The sequence below is a fragment of the Hippoglossus stenolepis genome, chromosome 11 (assembly GCF_022539355.2).
Source record: "Hippoglossus stenolepis isolate QCI-W04-F060 chromosome 11, HSTE1.2, whole genome shotgun sequence".
Classification (NCBI taxonomy): domain Eukaryota; kingdom Metazoa; phylum Chordata; class Actinopteri; order Pleuronectiformes; family Pleuronectidae; genus Hippoglossus; species Hippoglossus stenolepis.
Window position 1 is genome coordinate 12,065,939 of NC_061493.1, and position 12,129 is coordinate 12,078,067.

The 12,129-nt window shown below is 41.6% G+C and overlaps 2 protein-coding genes across 3 annotated transcripts in view; both read right to left on the minus strand.

The window, feature by feature from the left end:
• Positions 1-6,423, minus strand: part of camsap2b (calmodulin regulated spectrin-associated protein family, member 2b) — a 32,673-nt gene extending 26,250 nt beyond the window's left edge. For both annotated transcript variants that reach the window (XM_035170577.2, XM_035170576.2), the window contains exons 1-2: positions 5,757-6,423; positions 1,335-1,594 (exon numbers count right to left, since the gene is read on the minus strand). In XM_035170577.2, the coding sequence (XP_035026468.2) occupies positions 1,335-1,594; positions 5,757-5,895 (399 nt within the window). In that variant the 5' untranslated portion in view covers positions 5,896-6,423. The remainder of the gene's footprint in view (positions 1-1,334; positions 1,595-5,756) is intronic.
• Positions 6,424-7,760: 1,337 nt separating this feature from the next.
• Positions 7,761-11,412, minus strand: ticam1 (toll-like receptor adaptor molecule 1). The gene is made up of 2 exons (XM_035171457.2): positions 11,131-11,412; positions 7,761-10,938 (listed from the first exon to the last, which is right to left on the minus strand). Exon 2 carries the CDS (start codon positions 10,797-10,799, stop codon positions 9,039-9,041), a length of 1,761 nt encoding a protein of 586 aa, XP_035027348.1. The 5' UTR covers positions 10,800-10,938; positions 11,131-11,412; the 3' UTR covers positions 7,761-9,038.
• Between the last annotated feature and the right edge of the window lie 717 nt (positions 11,413-12,129).

A 12,129-nucleotide genomic window follows, 5' to 3' on the forward strand; every position in this document is an offset into this window, starting at 1 on the left:
TATGAAGACATCACCCAACTGAAAGATGGACTTTTTTCTTATACAATAAATGACCAATCAATTCTAAAACTACAAGAGCTTTAATCAATATTGATGCAGCTTTATTATGTTCTTTCATCTCGTTCTAGATCCAGTATTGACAACGTGATACTAGAATATTTCTTGGTGGTGTGAGGAGAGGCATGTAAGCCCTGGCCTGCGCCGTGTAATGACAGAGAGACGGAACAGTGACTAATGGGTTGCTATAGGAAACCCGTCATTAGAGGTTGTTTTTCCCTCAAGAGGAAAGATCTTGGAGGGCGATCAAACAGTGGGACTTATGGAGCTGTACAGTACGTACGGACAAAATCACACATCATCCCGTAACACTCTTTATGTGTTGGATGAAGCACAGAGTTAACATCCACTGATATATTTGTGCTGGACGATTGATTGTCTGACAACCCTACTGACCATAACTCTGCCAACAGGTTAAGTACTTGAATTAAGTCGTTTATCAAGGAAAAAGTCAAACATTTGCTGCTTCTCAAATGAGTGAATTTGCTGCTTTTCTCTTAGCAATCTGAGGCTGTAATCTTAAGAATTGGGACAATTAATAAACATAATCCTTAGCTGTAGCCCTGTTTTATAAGCATGTGTACTTACACATGCTGCAAATGAACAGATTGAGATCCAAATCAATTCAGCCCATTTCACACATTATATCTCCATGGTTACTACTATATACGTATGAGGACATGTGTGAATATGTACATTTAGGTGCAGTGCAAAAAGGAAAGGTGCATGTGAATAAACTAAACACGTGCACAAAGAACAGACAATTTGATTATTTAAATGTATAATATGTAACTTCAGGCACTAAGGGTCGCTCAATCAAAACAAGACCTAGTTTTATGATGTCCTGAAGCAGCATGGCATCATGGGAGTTGTTGTCATCACCACCATTTTATGTTGAAAATGAGGTCATAAATTCAAGTTTTACTTATGTTACCCAGCAAATGCCAATCAATAATCGTGATCCATTACGAGGGACTAATACGAACAGTGGCTAGCAGTGTGTTTTTCCTTCGTCATACGGGTAAAGCCACGGGTAAAGCAGATAAGATGCAATTAAAAAGCGACCAAAATGAAACGGCCTGTAACCTTGAATAATATTGGGGATTTCTCAGGGTTTGAACATTGTTGGAAACATTTTGGATAATGTACGTACACAACTCAACAAATATATTTAGATAACATAGATCTAGTCCTTTTTAGACATTCTAAAGAACAATTGCTTCATTTTGTATCTTTCATCACTGAATACAGTCAGGTACTGTGTCGTCTCCACTCACCATGTTTATAGGCGTGTTGGTCAGGTCCCTCTCTGTGACCAGTCGGTCCTGGTCAGTGACGTACAGGCCCTTCTGAGCCAGGGCCTGGATGACAGCGTTGTGTCCCAGTAAAGGTTTGACAGCATCGCTGCGGAGGATCAGGCTCCCAGCCCGGCAGTACAGCTCTGCAGACTGGAGCAGGCAGGCCACTGGGGGCTTCAGGTGCTCCTGGTTGTACTGGTCCCTGTAGAAAGGCTCAGCCAGCTCCTCTGGTACGGCATCTGAGAAGAGAGGGAGACACACAACATGAGTGAGGAGATTCATTTAGCTTCGTCCTCCTGTTTTCCAGCTCCATTGCTGCTGAGATAAAAAAAAGCTATGCTGCTATTCTTTCTGTATTTTAAGTATCTTTTGTTGTCGTTTCTGCGTGGCTTCCCTACATTGTAGCTCGGAGCCTCGCCATCAAAGCTCAAAGCTTATTGCACGTGTACAATCACACACACACACACACCATCAAATGATGGTATAGGAAACATTAGAGGGAAATTGCAGTAGCTACTATAAGACATCTGTTTAGTTTGTGGCGAGCTGTGGCTTTTCAGGCAGAAAGGGAGTTTTCACTGTTACAAAAATAAGCACACAAACGTCACATGTATATTTGTTGATGAATTTTTTTATCAATGTAGATCCAAACAGGACGGGAGATATTATGAGCACAAAGCCACAGTGTGTGTGTGTGTGCATCACTTTAGTCAGACAAGATCCTTGAATCATAACTTGTGTGTGTGTGTGTGTGTATTCCTGGTGAGTTGGGTCATTTCCTCTCTATCCACCTCTGAATCACACTGAGAGACACTAAGGACAAAAGAGGAATCTATCTTAAAAGGTGCAGCTTGTTTTTGTTCACCACCTCTCCCAAAATATCACAACTTTAAGAAGCAAGACAGCTCAACAAAACTACCTAATAAAAACTAATATTTCAAGCCCAGTTCAAGCAAAAACACCCGTTAACATCTCAGCAGTTAGAAACGTTTAGTTACGTTCTACAGACAAATGATATTGGAAAAAAAACATTTGTTTTCTAAGCACACAGGGCTTTCTGGGTTCATGAAAAACTGCCTCGTCAAGTGAAACCCTTTTCCTTTGTGTTGGCCATCAAAGAGGAAACAGACAGGAAGTAGCTGCCACAGGAAGTCCAGGCACGTAGAAGACTGCTCCCCTGGAGACCCCCGGGATCACAGCTCAGCATACACAACCTAACAGTCAGCAGTGCTTATCTCTGCTGCTTGACTGCTCTTTACTAGAAAAACAAATTCACTTGAGTTTGACAAAAGATTATTTGGCTTCAGTTTTGGGAGCTGTCGTGTCGTCCATCTTTATTTACAGTCTAAGAAGCAAGGCATTGAACCGTACAATCATTTCACAGCTCTCGATAGTAACAAAATCCACATGTCAGAAATGATCTTTCCTTGCATCATGATGTCTGGAGTGAAATTCCTCCCAACACATTGTAGCATATAAAACACAAAGAAAACCACCATTAAAATCACTGCAGAGCTGTTTGTTGATCTAAGCACTGAAAGACTCTTTACTTCAGAGAGGGAAACGGTTTTCATTTCAGCCACTGCACCATTTAAGTTTCCTCTTCTATAGCTTGAGACGCAAAGCGGGATTCATTAATTCCATCTTGGCTGGAGAGAGTTCTCCCTCGGCTCTCCTTCCTCGCACTTCACTACCGTTGGGGATATTGATTAGTTGAACTATTGCATTTCCAGCCTTCTAAATGCAGCTGATGAATGATCATGAATTGAAATTTTGGGCATTGTTCAACCTGCGGTGATGCTGGTCACGTCCGTGCTGGGAAGTGAATGGCACAGACGAGTCCAGCCAGAATCATTGAGGAGGTTTAAGTATTGACAACATGATATAGCATTTTTTTGTAAACTCACTATAAAGTGATGTTTGGTACATTTTACAGACAAGTCCAGAACTAATAAGACTAACAGGTTAAGCAAATGTATCTCATATCACACAATGGTGACCTGTACCCAGACTCTCACCTAATGTCAGCTGGGATTAGCTCCAGCTCCCCCCTCGGAGGATAAACAGTATAGAAATTGTCAGAGATATTTTTCAAATTGAAATTTGATGAAATATCTAATACAAAATCAGCTCCCCTTCTTCTCCTTTCTTTGCCGACTACCATGCTCTACTGTATAGGCAAATCCATCTCTTTAACGTGTCAGCTGATGAGAATTTTGTTACATCTGATCGACACAGGATTCAAACCATCAACCGGCCGTCAGAACTAGGCCAAACAAGGCTCAGAGGACTGGTTATGAATTGGGCCACAGATCTCGGCGGTGCTGCAGGGAGTTGAAACTGTGTCAGTGGTGGGACGGGACAAAACAAGGAGCCGGAGTGTGGGAACAGCCAACAGGTCCTGTTGAACAAATCCTGTCTCTCTCACATGTTACTGAATTACGTCTCGTTTGGAGAAAAGAGGTGGTGTGCAGCTTTATCGACTCACAGTGTTGGATCAATGGCTGTTGATCAGGCTCTTTCTAGGTTTGTCTGTCAGTGGCGGCCGCTCATTGACTCAGAGTGCAGTACACAGAAGGAGCAGCTGTTAAAGCATTCATTAGGAGCTGGAGTAAACCTCTGGGCTCGGAGCAGGCTGGAATTACTCAGTCTCTATGAGGCAGCCCGCCAGAGCTGCTTCCAGACCACAGTGGGGACAGGAGACAGGACTGGGATACGTACATGAAGTATAAAGTATTAAGAGAAGTCACTATTATAACTGTCAAGAAAAGAAAACTATAGCAGTCGATAGCTTGTGCTGTATGAGCCATATGTATACTATACAGAGGTTTACTGGAAAGTGGAGTTGAAACTCTCTCTCTTGGTTGATTAATCAATTCATTGACATACAGAAAATGAAAAAGCATCTGTTAAATCCTGTTATTCATTTGTTAGGTATAATGTGACATTTCCGAACTCTCACCTGGAAATAGTTTCAGCTTTTCTCTGTCTTGTATGACTGGAAAATACACAAAATATATTTGAGCTGCTGATTAGAATGTGCCTGGTGGGGTCTGCAATCTAAGAGTTGTTATCCATCTTAAGCTAATTAAGATGTGTCACTTTTACCGCAGGCTCATAATCACTCACAGGCCCATTTAGTCAAGTGTAATGTAAAAAATATACAGCTTACCCTAACTTAGAATAGAATGGGCAACTAATTCCTTGATTCAAATGTGTTATAGTCTGTAAAGTGAACAATTAGTTTTGTTATAGGCTGTGAGTTTGGGAATATCGCAGTTCCATCGTTGTGTACAAGATTGTTGACATTGGAGGTTTTGGAGGTGTTGAGGTTTCAGAATCCTTCCTAATATGAATTGTTTGTTTTTGTCACTCAATTTTCTGATAATTAACGCTCCAAACTATTATCCACTTAACTGAAAAAGTGCTTCCCAGACTTCTATTAGCTGCAGTTATCTGTTGCATCACTGAAGCTACGGCCTTGTGTGTTGATTCGTCATCAAACAGCGAAGACTGACAGAGAAGATGGGTGTTACCTAACAGGTCTGTGGCCTGACTTCTTGCAGCAGGGGAATAATAAGCATTAGGCCAGCAACAGGTTCAACCACTAATCCTGTGACACGAGCAGGGATGTGGTGGGTTTGACCCGTGACCTCAATGGAGGGATTCTAACCCTGCAGTAAACAGAAATACACCCATAAGCCAAACATACCATATATTTTACATTATTTTGATGGATGAAGAAGACTTTGGTCCACAGTCCTGGGTGAGGACCTTTTCTGTCAGGACCCCCACTCTATGAACAACCTCCCTGAGGAGATCCATCTGGCAAACTCCTTCTCCACTTTGAAATCTCTCTGAATAACACATTTCTATAGGTGTGCTTTCTCCTAGTTCTTACTAACTATTTCAATCATTCTACTGTATAATGTTTTCTTTGGCATTGTTGTTATCCCATCTGTAAAATCTTTTTATTTCTGTATCTTTGTGATCTTCAAATTGCTTTTATTATTACATTTATAACTGTTTCCTATTGTTTGCCTTTTCATTATAAACTTGTAAAACACCTTGTAATTGTGTTTTTAAATGTGCTACAGTATATACAGTTTATCATATATATATTATACATTAACATTTCTGACTGTGGTGATGAATTTTCAATCAACTGCTGCTGTTTCATAGACCAGACAGATTAAAGATGTCTGCTATCTAGAATGAGGGAGGACGATCTAAGTGATTATAACTAGTCTAATTGGAGTCAGGTTGCAGACTGTTGTTTACAAAATGTTCCCACTGGTCCCAACACAGCATCACCATGTCAGATCATTATCTTAACCCGGTTTTCCACTCATCTGATCCACCAGAGAACAAACTGGGAGAGACCGAGGAGGCGCCACCTACCCGAGCCGAAAGCCTTGGCCACCAGCCACGTCAGGCTGCAGGAGACCTTGGCCCTGGTGAAGTCGTAGTGGTCGAAGCTCTTGATGGCGGGGACGATGAAGGTCCGTCTCATCCCTCGGTCGTCTGCCGCATCTCCCATCTTCTCCTCGGTGTGGGGATCCCTCCGCAGCAGCAGCAGCAGCAGCTGGAGGAGCAGCAGTCAGCCAGAGGATGACATCCCGTCCACAGGAATTCCAATGCACAAAAAAAAAAAAATTTCCTCTCTCCCTGAGAAGAAAAAAAAAAACTTTGAGCGTGGCTCGGTGGAGAGCACGACGACTCCCGTGTTACATGAGCTCCACCATCCTGGGGTTTGCTGTCCTGGTGTTGTAGTTCGATCCCGGATCAGTGACAGCACGACGCAGCTGATCAGAAGCAGCCTTCCTGAAGATAGCCTCCATTCCCTGGGTTTATTCTCCTCGACATAACGGAGCGGCTGTGGGCCAGAGGAGGATTTCAGTCCCAACCACACCACAGCAGCACCGCTTCACACACACCACATGAAGATCCTGTTTGTGTCCATGTTGTTCCGCCTTCTCTTTTCTAACTGTTTATCTCCCCCCTCTCTCTCTCCTTCTCTTCTCCGCGTTGTCTTCTCTGCGCTTTTCCTGCCGCACTGACCGGAGGATGGAGCGCACTGCGCATGCGTAAAACACCCACCTCGTCTATTCATTCTGATAGGAGTTTACCACAGGATAAAAATATAATGCAAACAAGGTGGAGTTGACTGGAAGGAGGGATTTCGACTAAATCCCAAAAAATCACGCTGAGAAATGGAGAAATTAAATAGCTGTGGAAATTTCTCCTCAAAATACCCCCCCCCCCCTCGCCTGCAGAGTGATAATAGCTGTAGAAAAAGTTGGAAGAAAGATGAAGAGTCATGAGCACACAGCTGTAGTTTGAATCGTTTTACTTTGCTTTGACTCAAAGGAACATCGAGGTGATTTGGGCTACAGCAGTACAAAATACATTAAGTAACCTCCATCACACAAGAACACAATTGATATTGTTAAATAAATCCCACATATGAAAAAAATGTGTCCTTATAATGACAAATTCATAGCAGTAAAATACTGGTTATATTAAGTGAGATTTCAAATTGATGGATTCGGTTACTCAGTTATTTAGGATCAACATACATCGTTGCTGTTTCTGGTAGAAATGTATTTACCGGCCTTTTTTAGAGGACGGGTCTCAAACTTAAATTAGCTTGGCATTGACCACTGCATATTGTCATTTCATAGGAAGGCCACTTTAACATTAAAATACCACAAGAGAGTGCAATATTTCTGAAAATATACTTAAAAATATATACATTTTAACAGTTAGTGCAAATCCTTTTTACTTTAACTTTATTTCAGGGGTTCTCAAAGTTGGGGCCAACTTTAAAAATGGGGCTGCATGGTCTAGTTTGTGTCAGTTAAGGAGTCATTAAAGTGCAAAAGTTTGAGAACCACTGCTCTGTTTGATTTCAAACTAGATTGGTACTCAGTTGAGCACATGCCTCCACGAAGGCCCAACAGTTCCCTTAAATTAAAGCTGCACTAACTTATGGTTATCTATTCCTTAAATGTGCAAGTTTTTATATTAAGACACATTGTCCCTAGGAAAAAACCCACCCCATATCCCAATGTTACAAAAAGTGATCCTGGATCCACACCAAAATTTCACTCATGGAAGAAAAAATATATAGTGTTTGTAGTAAAAATGCAGCACCTAAAATGTTAGTGCCACAGTGATCAGATTGTTGGCAACTGGAAACATATCTGTCCTTGACCAGCTTGACTTCAGCTAAACCCTTTAAACTAGAACGGCACTCAGTAGAGCACATACCTCCGCCAAAGCCCATCAGCCCCCTTATGAAACAAAATTTTATTTCACTAGACCTGGATTTTTATTTGGATCTGCACCAAATTTATTTGGATTGCACACACACACACACACACACAAATATCAGTAAATATGTTTTTCACCAAGATCCATTATTCTTTTAATGACAAATCAACAAAAATACACACAAAAAACCCTGTATTTCGCTTTGTTAATGAAAGTGGAAAAAAAAGAAACCATCTGCCCCCCCAACAAGTCATGGAAATCGGTTCAGTCACTTTAGCGTAATCCTGCTAACGAACAAACAAACAAAAATGAAAACATAACTTCCTTGGTGGAGGAAATGAAGTAAATTTTACTTGAAATGATTGTTGACCTAAACCAGTGTTTGATGACATATTTTCCAACTTGAGTACCGATGCAGAGAAGGATTTAGATATTTTTTTCCACCAATGAATGAAACCCAGATTAGCAGTGACTGTATTTGAAAAGAGAAAACAACAACACATATACATGGGTCAACATGTACATCCCATCAGCAGCCGTATGGAACATTTAGAACCTTTAGATATCCCTCACACAGACTGGACAACAGTAATAAAAATAAAAAAATCGAAATGCATTTATAAAGCATCTTTCAAAGTCAGTTAAAAGTGTAAAAGAAAGCTGATAAACACAGTAAAACAAGAGATGATGAAGGAGAGGGCAATATAGGCCGTGGTCGTGCATGAGCCTGAGCGGATCGGTAAAGTCTTACAAATCATCAAATCGTTTGTTGTCAACCAGCAGATTTTGTGACAACCTGCTCCTCTGCAACTACAACAATAAAAGTGTTACCACACAAGGAAAAAAATAGTGCAAATGAGATGATATAAACGTCAAGATCAGTGACAAACATTTTGGAAATTGCTCCAAAAGAAAATCTGTTAAATCTGGACAGTTACTGTTGAAATATTTCTTCATACAACATACGGAACGTTTTAAAATTCAGATAGTATTCAATGTCTTGTAGCTCTCTGACAGCAGAGCAGTGATGCTGTTGGATGACACTTCACTTATGAAGGGTGAGAAGGAGCCACGAGGAAAGTGTAACAACACTGCACCCTAGTGTCTGCATTGAGTTTATACAGCTGAGGAGGTCAGGAAGTGCATGTCACACATCGGTCAGTAGATGGCGCTCCTGAGCTAAACATTCATCTAAAAAGTTCTCAGTGTTCCATATCTTTATAGTGGGTGGAACAAACAGGTCGAAATACAGTAAAACAATCTACAGTGAATATCTCATAGTGTTTGTTGTAGCTCAAATATTTTATAATTTAGAACATTTTATGAATTAGTTAATTTTCCACACACAAATAGACCTCGAAAAATATCTGGTTTTGTTGTGTTTTTTAAGTATTTTCCTATGTGAGTTTATTGCTTGTTCTCGGAATAAATTGTATCATCTTTGACTGCATCTCCAAGGTGATCCACAGTCATTTGGGAGTCATTACCGATCATTATATATTGAGCATTCTCAATATGGATGTTTGGATGTTGTTGGCACCTAGCGCTGCCGGCACCCCCTTCCTGTTCACTGGAACCAAGTAGGAGCTTTTGTGTCATTAAAAGACTCATGTTGTCTCGCTCCAGTGACTGTGATTCTTTACACTGTTGGATCAGCTTCTTTTGATACTGGTTAAGTCGCTTTAGTTCCTCCTGTCTCTCCATCTGACTTTTCATTCTCTGCTCCTCTTCCCAGATTCTCTTTTGTCTTTTAACGTTGGCTCGAGACAACGACTTTTGCACCTTTCTGTCAAAGTTCCTGTTGTCCTCTAGCGCAACTATTGTTTTGAGAACCATGGGCATGCTCTCTCTCGGGAGACTGTTCTCCCGTGGCAGCAGAGGGATAACCGTGTTGTGCTTGTATTTGTTGTTTATGGAGTTGATCAGGGCGGTGTCTGTCTCCGTCTCCAACATGCGAGTGTTGAAGTTGCGGGTGAGAAGCAGCAGGGTGAAGGCTGAGTTGTTGATAGCGTCCTCCACGCACCTCAGGGCGCTCCTTCCAGGGACGGCGAACTCCTCTGAGAAAGTCGCACCTACATAGCCAGTGACCGTTTCCATTCTTTCCCTCATGCTCTCAGCCACGTCTTCGTCCTCTGGTGAATGCAGGATTACAAATGCGTAAAAAATAGCCTTGTTCTTTTCTGCAGCTTCCCTTTCATGCATGTCATCTCGAACAGGTACCTTGGGGACACACGCGTTTGCTGCAGTAGGTAGCTCACAGTTTGGTAGGCTGCTTGGTTTGGTGGTTGGAATTGGAGGGGGAATCTGAATGTCCAACTTCCTGCACTGTGCTGGGAGTGGTGTGTGCATCTTTGAGTCTTTCTTTGTTTCAAGCGGAGCTGGTTCATTGGATTTAGGCTCCTCAGATGAGTGAGACTGCCCACGTGCAAGGAGACAAGTGTTCAGTTGGGGTTGATCGATTGCTTCTGGGGATATTTTGTCCGCTTCGAACAAGGCTGTTGGGGAGATACTGATTTCTAGATGAGTAGGGTATGAGGGCATTGAGGAGCTCGCCTCCAGGGGGCTGGCAAGACTGTAACCTCTCTCTGACCGATTCGTAATTTTTAAGGTTTCATCCAGGCTTCTGTGAGGATCAGGCAAAGACCCTGACTGGAGGTCTCTTGAGGAGCACATCCACTCCTCAAACTGAGGCCCACAGACATTTTTAGCTTCCTCTCTGAGTTTATCATATTCCAGACCCTCACAACTGCTTGTTTTTTGGCTGTCAACAGAAACGGCTCTCTGATAGGCCAGATTCCTCAGGTGCTGATCGCAAAGACTCCTCTCCGACAAAACCTTAAAAACTCGAGCCAACATGGCCAAAGATTCTCCTGTAAACTCTTGTAAATCACCACAGTGATCCCTAAAATCTTCTAATTTACCTCCACTCATTCTCCAACTTTCAGCCAGTTGTTTGGCGAGGCCATTGTCCTTCAGCATCTGGAGTTTGTTCAGGACTTGCTCCTCTCTCTGGAGGATGATCAGACACAAGACGTGTATGAGATCATCCTCAGGAGACTCACCCAGCTGAAAAGTCAAGCTCAGCAGTCGCTCCGAACACGCCTTAAGTAATATGTCAAAGACGTCTCTCAGTCCCGTCCCCTGTCTTTCTTGTTCTTCATGACTCATTTTCAGTTGTTCTTGCTACCTCACCTCCAGACTTCAACAGGACGTGGCAGGGTCACATGGGATTCTCCAACTTCGTCTCTTGTCTCTCAATGTTTCAGAAACGTGGGAGAGGTGCACGATTTTGAGGCCATTCTTGCATCTTTAAAAGATATGGAAACAACAAGCCTTCAGAAATGTTACGGTCTTAACAGGAATGTTTGCTTCAAATTACATAACACTTTCAACTGAGTTTGTAAAAGTAGGTCAAATGAAATTTAATAAATGAACATGTGTTTTATTGCTTCCTTTCGACCTGTTACAGCAGTGTAAAGAAAATCGGACAGTTCCTCACCGGCATTGAGTTCCAGTGGCCAAAAACAGTGAACTTTGAGTTTGTTTCCAGCTTGAATAAGGAAGTCACTCAGATAATCTCTAGTCCAGCTGAGTTCAGCCGAGAGAAAAGTCCTTTCAGTCAACAGGAAGCTCTGGGTCCACGCATGAGATCCAGCTGCCTCGACCCCAATTTGTTCTGTAAGTCTTGTCCAACTTTTGCAGCCCAGTTGATCCGAGGACGTACCTGTGGCAGTTGCAGGCCTCTGTCTCTGAAGCAGGGCAGAACACATTGATGATGTCACAGCTTGTAAAGTATGGGACCTCATGAGGGACAAAAGACAAAACCAGGAAGAGGAATGAACATGTGAAAAAAAGCACAGTTCTCCCCTTAACCGATGGCAGAAGTGGAGGAAGAACTCACACATTTTACTTAAGTTAAAGCACAAATAAATTGACAAAAATGCATACAAGGAAAAGGTTTCTACTAAAGTAAAAAGTATTTGCTTTTAAATATATTTAAATATTTAAATGAAGAAAGTGCTTGCAGAGTGTAGCCTATTCTTTAATGCAACAGGCTAATACATCATTAACGCTGCCTAGTGTATATTTTGTTTCATACAATAATTTACAGACTCTGATATATGATAAAGCTGCAGATGATGCTACTGAAAACAATTGTAATTTCACATTCATTACTGGCTGAATCTCGACTTGACTGTGAATCTCCTGAATCTATTCTTTCACCATACTGTTTCTGCAGGAGGCGGGGTCTAATGTTAACTGCTCGCTCTGATTGGATCAATGGACCAATTCCCCTCTCGTTATTGATTGCTTTATACTTTATACTTGATAGATAGATAGATAGATAGATAGATAGATAGATAGATAGATAGATAGATAGATAGATAGATAGATTTGTTTCACATGTTTCATAATGTATAGTATAAATCTACTGGAGTGGAAAGTAAAGATATTTGCTGATATATATAGTGTAGTAAAAGTACCAAAAACTAAATCT